We start from the raw sequence: 11,505 nt of genomic DNA on the forward strand, positions 1-11,505 counted from the left end.
AAAGAAACACATATATTTGCTTACTGTAATGTTTCATGAATGGTGTGGTAAACTTTTTACCCCCCCCCCCTTAACAGCAATATTATAATGCCCAAACTTTACATTTCTATAGAATCCTATAGAAATCTAAACCTATTAAGAAACAATTAACTTTCATTGTTAAACATACATTGTCTAATACACTGTGACATAATGAAAAGATGTAAAGCTTGTACAAGATTTTTAATATGAATCATATGAGATTCCATTAAACATCTTACATTTTTAGTGTGTTTTATAAGAATTTAGCAATAATAATACAATAAAAGTCACCAATATTTAGTGAAGATACAAAAAAAAAAACATAAAATGCTTTAAATTCACTTGGAGATGATGAACACTTGCTAATTGGAAAAAAAATTCAAAAATAACCCTTGGGATGATTTTATTGTGATCTGCCCCACTAAATGCAGCCCACAACGCCCTGATAACAAACTCATAAATAGAACCATGTGTGTCAGAGCAGGGAGAGTTTTGGAAAAAGGGTGAATACTCTGCTCCATTATATTAGTGTTGCTGTCAGTAATCATAAATAGAACAAAAAGTATATGCAATTCTGGTAAAGGAGTCATAAAATTTGATCCATGAAAAGCTGCATTTCTGCAGGGGTTGTCTGGCTGGTCAGGCTTACTGTAATTAATCTGATATTTACATAATCTTAAAGGCAGGTAAAATTCCCTATTCCACTTTCATAGTAGCTCAACATTTTAAAATAATGTGTGACTGTTGGCAGATAATCAGCCACATTATATAAAGACAGTGGTGGGCCTTCAGGGCCAGCAAGACCTTCTTTGCTGGCCTAAACAGCAGTGATCTGAATCACTGACTTGCATTTTAATATATTTAATATATTTTTCCATAAATGTGTATTAAATTATTCCCAATAGTCTATTCTCACATTTCATAGCTTTTCTCTTGGTTGCGCTGCTTCCAGTAGTGTATATTTATGATAAGATTATTTATCCAATCATATTTCAGCCAGTGGCTGACATCATTGCCAGGGTGAAAGAAATCTGCCTTAAGGCCTTCAGAATCAATAGTGCAGGTGCCCGTAGCTTAAAATAATTGGCAATGAAATTGTTACATTAACCAATCAGATTTCGAGTTGGCGTCACTGGGGCCCTCTAGCAGGCATATGATTACGTCCAGAATTTCCTGTCCTTTGATTGGATAATTGGAGTAGTCAGAGGCAGTGAACCTCACAAACTCCCGCCACTGTATAAAGATGACCACTTAACAACAAGACAATGCTTCTGCCCACACTGCAAAGACTACCAAGAAATAACTTAAGAACAAGTTTATCAGGTTCATGTTTTGGCCTGGTCAGAGTCCAGATTTGAGCCCTGTATTTGGTCTCACTTAAAACACAAACCAGCTGGGAAACATTTTACAAATACACGTTAACTGTTTTTAACCCATTAATGCTTAATACACTGTTGACTCTTTCTTCTGTAAATAGCTGTACACAATACACAATAGAAAAAACAGCAATTGTATGGAAATCCACAAAGTCATAGCAGTTTAATCCAAGTTGCACCTTATATGTTCTGTATATTGGTCTGTTCTTGGCAAGGAAACTGTGTTTAAACAGCATAACCATATCTGCTGTTATATCTTTGTGGGCTTTGCTGGTTGACAGTGAAGCTTCTGCTGTTAGAATCAGCCCTTCTTGGCTTACTGTTCCTAACTGAGCTGTAGGTGACTCCTTGATGGGGGTGGTAACCCATTATGGAGCGAAAACTAGAGTACCTGCTACCAGGATGACTCTCTGGTGCTGCAGCATCCTCCCTGCAACGAATTACTTAGGATTAATTGCAAAATAAAAAAGTCTTTGAATTATTTTATGTGATATTGTGTGCTCCTTTAACTATATTCACACCCACAATTAAACATATATGCTAAATCAAACACAGATAATTTTCTAGTCCTGCAGAGAAAGATTTTTTTTCAATCAATAATATAACAGCACAGTGGAGAATCGGGTTCAATCCTGAGCTTAGGTTATAGTCTATGTAGAATTTCTTTTCATGTTATCCCCATGTCAGTGTGTTTCTTTCACCGTCTTTCTGGTTTCTTTCGACTTCCCAAAAACATGCCAATAGGTGGACAAATTGCTTCTGTGTATGAAAGAATCATGGCCAGATTTGGATCCACCAGGTCCATGACCAGGATTAAGTGGTTACTCATAGTCAGTGAGTAACAAGCATGTATATTTCAATTCAGCTTTATGTTCATGCCATATTTTATAACTGGTTTACATTTTTTCTGCCATTTTCTCTTCTGTTGTGCTTTTGATTTAACATTAATAATGTTCTGTCCTGTGTTTGCACTTGACAGATGTCTAATGTGGTGCACTTACTTTGTTTCAAGGTTAGTAGAATATGTTTTAATTTATTTTTCTTTTTTCAAATTGCTGTAAGTCCTCAGTAGATCTATTTGTGTTACCCAGGAGGCAAAGCAGAACCCAGTGATCAAAGCTCTAGTTAATGAACAGTATGGCTTATACTTGGAGTTCAAATTGATTATTAGATGATCACCTCAATCTGTTTTATTTGTTGTATGAAAGAAGCTCCTCCTAAGCACAATCTTACACCACTTGAAAAACACTGAAACTATAACTAGAACTGTGCATTGTGGTCATTGATATGTTTGTGACTTAATATAAGGATAAGGGTTATTTGAACTGAGTTCAGGAGACACCTTGCAGAAACAATATTATGCAAAGACCTCCATCTCTGTATTTGATCCCAACTGAAAACCTGTGGTCTCAACTGAAGAGGGCAGGAATTTACAAGTTACTTAACCTTGTTAGTCATCATAGCCAGTTCACTTTCAAGTCCCTATCAAGACTGTTATTACTGGGACAGTGGTGGAACACCTTAGGAACAAAAACAACAAGCAAACAAACCAAATTCTTTCTGGGGTTTTTAAGTATGGATAGGACCTTAAATAATTGACCCTTAAGAAAATAGATATTATACTAGAAATTAGTGTACTGTATTTCATGTGGAGAAGAAATATTTCTCACTTGATCTCATTAGCAGTTTCCTTTTCATAGCGATGCTTCTGGTAGCAGCATACAAGAAGCCATATTAACAATAGGAGGAGGAGCAAAAGCAGCAATGCCCCTATCACAGCCCCTGCAATTACTCCTGCCCGATTGGTTGCTGTGATGGAGAATACAAATATTATATTTTTTAAAAAATCATTGAGGTCAGTTACAGTGCCACAAACATTCTTGATTTCTGAGAATGACAACCTGAGTAAACAGAAAAAATATTCAAATTATTTTCAGTTATTAATGAAAAAAAAGTTCCTTTCAGTTATTGAAGGAAAAAAGCCAAAACTAACTGGCCTTGTGTGAAAAAATCAATTACTCAGTCAATTAGTTTCATGTTTCATTTCATGTTTCAATTAATTAACAATATTGAAGTTGGGTACTGTTAGAATAGACACAAGCAGGCTTGATTACTGCTAGCTTGGGTGAAACTAAATATCACTTTATTATGAAGTAGGCTAAAAGGTCTCAACAAGCAGTGCACTATGCTGCAATCGAAAGAGATTCCAAAGGAGAAATAAATTTAATGAATCAATCTGGGTTACAATGTCATCTCTAAAGCTCTAGGAATCTAGCAAAACACAGCGAGAGCCTTTATCTCCAAATGGATAAATATGACAAATATGCAAAAAAAGAAAGGAAATCAGAATACTTTTTCATGGCACTGAAAAATTAAACAATTTGTTTTACTATGTACAATGATGTTTTTACATCAGAGCTGGCTTGGAACAATTGATAAGAGGCAAAAATATTTTCCAAATTAACTCAAACATTTTTAAAGGGATCATAACACACAAAATACCCTGTATGAGGTTCAGTATGTTATATAATAATTGCTCTTTGGATTAACTTCAAATTCTTTTTCTTTGTCACACAACTGCTGACACACCCTATATTCCAAACATACTTACTGCCTCACCCAGACTTACCATTATATGCTTTCAATGTGTATTTGCACTGCTCCATTCCTACGTCATTGCTGACCTCACACACATAGTTGCCTGTGTAGCTCTGTGAATGGTTATAAATCAGCAGCTCTCCAGTCTGAGGATCTCCAAAAAAATCATTTAGATAATAGTCTTTTATAAATAAAAGTAAAAAATTCATTAAAATATTCAAGTAAAATTCTTTTACATGACTACTGTTACAGTTTTGAACATGCAATGGCAAAATATTTCTTAGTTTTTCAATTCAATTAAGCAAAGGTATAATCCAAAGTTATATAAAATAATCAGCAATAAACAAACATCATTTTATCAAATAAAAAAATCTAAATATTTTAATCTTGAAAGCATATTTTTCAACATTCCATGGCATAGAGACTTACTCTGAAATGCTGTGGCTGGCAATGCCCCACCATCCTCTTTTGTCCACTTGTAGATTAGAGGAATTGAACCCTCAGATGATTTACACCACAGTGAGACAGTACCTCCTACCTCCTCACCATTTTGTACCCAACATTTTGGCACAGAGGGGTGCTCTTAACACAAAATGTTAGAGGAATTGATCAAAAGAGTACACATATTTATTTTGTAAACATATAAAAACTTATTTTTACACAAATCAGTGTCCTTAATGATAGCCCAGAAATCTAATCTGAAGTGAATGGGCTATGAAAACAGTATTTGAAGAACGTGTTACAAGGTGCACATCCTCCATCCAATGCTCTAACACGATCTTAGTGAAAGTAATGTAAGCTAGGGCACTGGGTGGTGAAAGGGAGGAGTAGGAGAACTGGAAAAACAGAAACTGGGAAGAATGTCAGACTGTTTTGAAGTATGCATGTGTCAGTCTTTACCAAGTATCACTAATGTGATCTTCCGTGAGTCTATACCAGGAGGCTTTTTCACTTTACACTGGTAGGTGGCTGTATCAGAGATGAGTAGTGAAGAGATGCTGATAGTAGCATCACCTTTGCTGGGGTCACTCACAAACTTTAGTCGAGACATTAGGCCTGCATCACCAAGTTTGTACTCTTTCCCTCCAGAGTAAGATAAGATCTGATAAACATGAAGAGACTTAATAGATCAATAATAATAATAATAATAATAATAATAATACAATTCTTCACGCAACTCAAAGCTTATCCAAATTACAAAAAGACAATGACATTGATTCTTTTTATCAACCAGAAGTTTGAATCAAATGAATTGATCAAATTTTGCTCTTTACTTTTAGATTTCTTAAAGAATTATAATTATAACATATGTTTTTATGTTAGTCTTAAAAGAATGTTTATATCAAAACTTTTCACATGTGGTTCTTTTCATATACTGTAGGTAGTCATAATTTTAAGGATTGAATGTTGTGCAAATTGATAAACACTGCACAGTGTACAGATGTACAAATTATACCAAAATAAAAGGGGAGTGTTTTAGATAGTAGTTTCTGGGGGAAAAAAAAAAACGAATTAACTGAATTGAATTATTTCTCACCAATTTGTCTTTCTGAGTCATGTCTGGACTAACAATGGACCACTCAACATCCAGCTGCCCAGTGTCAGATGGGCTCTCATTGTAGGAACAGCCCAAAATAATATCTGCTCCCTGTGGTTTCTTGATTGTCTGTGGCCCTGTGGAGGTCACCTGTACACCCACTGAAAAAGCAAAAGAGTACATTATGGTGCTATGTGAACTGGTGTATGTACCTTAACTCATTTGTTAAAAAGGAATAAACAATGACATACTAAAGTATTCAATTAATATAGTTGCACTGACTGTTACCATTAACAACTGATTAACTGAAAGAAAGATTTACTGATTTGCTAGAAAAAGGCCTTGAATGGCTAAATAAAACAGCTGGAACAAACACATTTATTTGACATGTTTCCTGTGAGTAATAAGTAAGTAAAATTAATGCTTCTTACTGGCTGAAAAAAAAGATAAAAAATAATATTAAAATATTTTTTTAAACAAAAAATAATTTGCAGTGTGTTATGCCACTTATATGTTCGGTATAGGACACAAAGAGAAACAGCACCACAAAATAAAAAAGAACAACAGGCAAAGCTCATGTGTCCAGTTATGTTAATCAGTGTATATTGTAGCATAATGTCCTTAAAGATAAAGACATAATCACACAAATCATTGTATATAACTGAGTCGATAATTAATTACAGATGTATTTAATGTGCAAGTCTCTTGGTAAATTCAAAAGTATAGTGTTGCTAATGTTGTCTTTAACAAATGAACATTAAGAGACAATGACAGAAAAATACTCACCCACATAATTCAAATAGACTGATGTAGCATATAGTACAACCACGGTAACTCTACATCCAGTACAATGATTTATCATTGTCAAGTTTATGTCAATATATCAACCTGTATGGAAGAACAGGTCAAATAAATAGTGAAACTTGCCTTACAATCTCAATAAATGCAGATATCAATTTTTATTGTCAGGTATCAACCATATAACAAAGAAAATGCAGTTTTGGTGTGAAGTGAAAAAGACATGTCATAATTCATTCTCATAAAGGGACCTTCAATAGGTAAGAATAATAAAAAAAAAACAGAGATCTTCAGGTGGAAGTAAAATGGTGCCCATTATTAGTTATCCCCCCAACAATGCTTATCAAATCATAAAACATATAGTCACATCAAGCCATAAATAAAAAGAACATTACTGGTTAGTCTGGAAAGTTTTATCACAAGAAGAAAAAACAACAATATTTACCTACTGAAATAGAATCCAAACAAAGCTAAGAGGGACAGTGTAACGTGATCACTGGCTTCTTCTCAATACTTCCTCTCATGCGTTCTAACTTAAAACAAAGAGAAAAAAAAGATTCCTTTCTAGCTCCACCCTCACTCTACATTCCGTTCATAACCCAAGCTAAACGTGTCATGCTATCAGTAAAAGGATTCACAATAAATGCTAACAATAAATGCTAATAAATGCTAGCAAATAAAAAATAACATCTGCTGGCATAAACCTGTGGCATGATCAAATGGTTTACACTTTATTTGTGGTGGTTACAATAACCACTAGATGGCAATTGTGCTACAGCACTTTTGCAGATTTGAACGTATTTGTCCAAAAACATCTTTTCTCCACAAAAATGGCTAGTGTGAAAATGGCCAACCAAGCATTCTTTAGTTTTTCTCCATGATTAAGCATATTTAAAACCTTGAAATTAATTCTGGTATTTATTTATTTATTTTTTAAAAATACATTTTATCTTGCTGTTGTACCTTGCCGAGTTCTTAGTGGAAGATTGAAACCCAGCAGAATGGTTGTAATTTGGTTCTTGGAATATGAGGAATTGTAAACTGTAAAAAAAAAAAAAAAAAAAAAAGTTTTTGCTATTTTTTCCCTATAAATGTGTTACACATATTGGGTAGTTTACTTGGGCTATTTTAATCGATATTGGCTTAATTTGTTAACAACACAATGTGATAATATAGATATTTTGCGGTGACAAACCGCTGCTTCGCTTAAAAATAAAGTTATGAAGATACAGTAATGTCCATAGGTTTTTGGTAAGCTTCTTTAGGGTTTCTCCATGCCATAACACTTGGATGCAGGAAAGAGAGTGAAGGTGGACTCATCAAAGAGCAATACTTTTCACTTTGTCATTGCCCAAGATTTCCACTGATGGCACCATTGAAATCCTTTGAAACCAATGAGTCCCAAGTGACCCGACCATGAATATTGACAAGGTGGAAGAAACAGGATGAAAATGTAATTGTGCAGTGAGCTGGGCAGCTGTGGTTTTATGTTTTTTTAGATACAATCTGGGTTATTACCTGGACATCCCAACCCAGACACGCACCAAATTTGTACTCTGATATGTCTCCCATTATGATGGATTGCAATATTTTATGGATATACTAAATATTTAATGCTCTTACTGGAATATGAAATCGGTGAAGATCCAACTTCTGTATTCTGTATATATATATGTTTCCATTTCCACATTACCATTGCACCACTGGTGAGCAAAACTGTTGGAAGACATAGACTATGTAAACTGCAATTAATATTTGTTTGCATATTTAATTTATATTTGTATAGCTCTTTTAACAGTAGACATCTCAAAGCTGCTTTACAGAAGTATAGAAACAGAGAAGGTGATATGAGGAAGAAACCTTGAGAGGAATCAGGCTCAGAAGGGAACCCATCCTCATTTTTTTGTGACACTGAACAGTAAATAATGTAAATGTAACTAAATAATGTCCTTTCTACAACAGGGCTTATGGGGAACTATTAGGTCAGTGTAGTTTCTAAGTTCATTATAGACAATAATACCTTGCTGTCACAAGCTGACAGATGTAACGGCAAATCCATGATAGTGTGATAGTCTCCAAGTGGTTCTGTCCATGGCTGTCTCCTGGTCACATGCTGTCCACACAGATCCATCCACAGCATCAGTGAGCATCACCAAGCGACGAGACTCCAACCAGGGGTCACAATGGAAACTCAGAACACTGGGTGCTTGGGAGTGGGATGTATAGCTCAACAGAGAAAGACAGAGAAAAAAAAAAGATATTAAGTATGCTTGTGATCATGTGATATTTAAAGACAATGTAGATTATGTGTAAAGTGCAGGCAGGGACTCTGGCAAGACTAGCTATTGCATATCCCTTTGTTGCAGTAAGTGCATCAAGCCACCAACCTACTGGCATAAACAAATTCTTCTCTAATGAGTCTTTTCCAGGCTTTTTTAGTCTTTTAGTTATTTGTTTTTGTGAGGTTTCTTCCTTCAGTCTCCTCTTCAGAGGTGAAATGCATGTTCAGTTGGCTTAAAGTCTGGTGATTTGGCCCATTTAAAATTTTACACATTTTTTCCTTTGCTGTGCTGCGAATATGTTTTGGTCCTTTGTCTAGTTGCAGGCGGTTCTTCCCAATTACATTAAATGTATTTCTCTGTAAATTGACAGACAGTTTCAGTAGACTTTCTGAATTTATCATACTGCTACCATCATGAGTTAAATATCATCAATAAATATTAATAAAGCCTATTCCAGTAGCAAGGCTTAACACTCCAAAGGATTAAAGCTACAAATTACGGTCATTGCGTCAAACCCATTGTAGAAAATTATTTTAAACTGACTGACAGTAACTTGGGTATGTTATTTAATATAACTTGTTTCCCAGATATATTTATTAGTATTTAAACAAGGCAGTGTTTTGTATTTTTGCTTCCTCTATTCTCCCAGGGAACAAAGTATAAAATGTTAATTGGTTGTATGATGAACTTTATATTACAAATATATTACAAATACTGTAGTGTAGTATTATACACTTCTTATTATCAGAGATGATAGAAATGAATTCCATTGACTTGAGGGTATAGGACAAACATAGTAAGAAGACAAAAAAGGGAAGAGGAGAGGAGGAAATACCATTTTAAAGAGCGGGAGAGAGAAAAATTATCGAATGCATCCCTAATGCAGTTTATTAATATTAACAATGGATTACTTAATGTAATCCTGGGTTCTGGGATGACAAATTCACTATCGGAATCACTCTGAGTGTGAACAACTGTGGATGCTGCTATGACACCATTCTGTCCTTAACTGACCCCTTAACCCCTATCGAAGTTAGAATGTAGAGAATGTAGAGAAATTTTCTTCTTGTGCCTGTCCAAGGGGGAAAGTGTTGGTAAAACACCTTACTCTGTTATCAAAAAACCCAGAATTAGGTTAAGTAACCCACCATTCTTTTTCTAACTTAGCTCAGATTTTTAACTATGGAGCATATAGACCACTCATAGACCATTCCAAGATTGCATATCCAATCCACTTAAGATATACCGACTAAAGGTTTTCACCTACTGGCTCCTAGCACCACATATGCTAAGGATAGCTCAATCACATCTGTAAAATTGAATAACTGTGTGTGGCATAGCCCAGCTTGATGTCTTTAAGATAAACTATTTTAAGTAAGGCCCATAACATAGCTAGGCCCCTTGTGGAGTGGGCGCTCCAACTGCCAGTTCAGAACTTCTGCATTTGTATGCTAGCTATATAGCTTCTACAGTCCAGTGGGTCAGCTGCTAAAGAGATATTGGCTTATTGCTATTTCAGTAATTGAGCACCCATAATTGGTAAATCAACTAAATCCAAGTAAATCAATATTAGGGTGAATACAACCCCTGGCAAAAAGTATGGAATCACCACTCTTGGAAGATGTTCATTCAATTGTTTAATTGTGTAGAAAAAACCCAATCACAGACATGTCACAAAACTATTTTCATTTAACATTCTAACCTTCTGCCTTTATGAAACACTTACAAAAATAAAAAAAGAAAGAAAATTGTAGTCAATTGCAACTGTTTTTACAGATCAAACAGAGGAAAAAAATATGGAATCACTCAATTCTGAAGAAAATATTATGGAATCACCATGTACTTTGCAGTTCTAAAACAAACACCTGTATCTGATTATATCTGCTAATTAGTTTGCAGTTAAAAAAGAGTGCTTGCACACCTTAGTGAGCTGTTGAACCAAGCTGATTGACATAAATCATGGCTCCAACACGAGAGATGTCAGTTGAAACAAACGAGAGGATTATAAAACTTCTTGAAGAAGGTAAATCTTCACAGAATGTTGCAAAAGATGTTAGTTGTTCCCAGTCAGCTTTGTCTAAAATCTGGACCAAGTACAAATCAAATGGGAAGGTTGTAAAAGGGAAGCATACTGGTAGACCAAGGAAGACATCAGAGTGTCAAGATAGAAAACTTAAAGCAATATGACTTGAAAACAGAAAATGCACAACAAAACAAATGAGGAACAAATGGGCAGAAAGTGGAGTCAATGTCTCTGACCGAACTGTAAGAAATCGCCTAAAAGAAATGGGATTTACATACAGAAAAGCCAAACGAAAACCATCATTAACATCTAAACAGAAAAAAACAAGGTTTCAGTGGGCTAAAGAAAAGCAATCATGGACTGTGGATGACTGGATGAGAGTGATATTCAGTGATGAATCACGAATCTGCATTGGGCAGGGTGATGATGCTGGAACTTTTGTTTGGTGCCGTTCCAATGAAATTTATAAAGACAACTGCCTGAAGAAAACATGCAAATTTCCACAATCATTAATCATATGGGGTTGTATGTCAGGTAAAGGTATGGGAGAGATGACAGTCATTACATCCTCAATAAATGCACAAGTTTATATTGAGATTTTGGACACTTTTCTTATTCCATCAGTTGAAAGGATGTTTGGTGATGATGACATCATTTTTCAGGATGATAATGCATCGTGCCATAGGGCAAAAGATTTTAAAACTTTCCTTCAAGAAAAACATATAATGTCAATGACATGGCCTGTAAATAGTCCGGACCTCAATCCAATTGAAAATCTATGGTGGAAATTAAAGAAAATGGTGCACGACAAGGCTCTAACCTGCAAAGATGATCTGGCAACTGCAATAAGAGAAAGTTGGAGCCAGATTG

At 35.1% G+C, this 11,505-nt stretch overlaps 1 protein-coding gene across 2 annotated transcripts; it reads right to left on the minus strand.

Moving 5' to 3' along the window:
- Window positions 1-207: 207 nt before the first annotated feature.
- Window positions 208-7,034, minus strand: vsig8b (V-set and immunoglobulin domain containing 8b). 2 transcript variants are annotated; one of them, XM_058389338.1, is made up of 8 exons: window positions 6,780-7,034; window positions 6,319-6,420; window positions 5,533-5,693; window positions 4,896-5,097; window positions 4,425-4,577; window positions 4,027-4,149; window positions 3,068-3,206; window positions 208-1,827 (listed from the first exon to the last, which is right to left on the minus strand). In XM_058389338.1, the coding sequence occupies exons 2-8, from the start codon at window positions 6,392-6,394 to the stop codon at window positions 1,623-1,625; spliced, it is 1,059 nt and encodes a 352-aa protein (XP_058245321.1). In that variant the 5' UTR covers window positions 6,395-6,420; window positions 6,780-7,034; the 3' UTR covers window positions 208-1,622. The 2 variants fall into 2 exon arrangements, with proteins under 2 accessions (XP_058245321.1, XP_058245320.1); XM_058389337.1 differs by having other exon boundaries at window positions 6,776-7,033.
- Window positions 7,035-11,505: the final 4,471 nt, after the last annotated feature.

The sequence above is a fragment of the Hemibagrus wyckioides genome, linkage group LG05 (genome assembly GCF_019097595.1).
Source record: "Hemibagrus wyckioides isolate EC202008001 linkage group LG05, SWU_Hwy_1.0, whole genome shotgun sequence".
Taxonomy (NCBI): Eukaryota; Metazoa; Chordata; class Actinopteri; order Siluriformes; family Bagridae; genus Hemibagrus; species Hemibagrus wyckioides.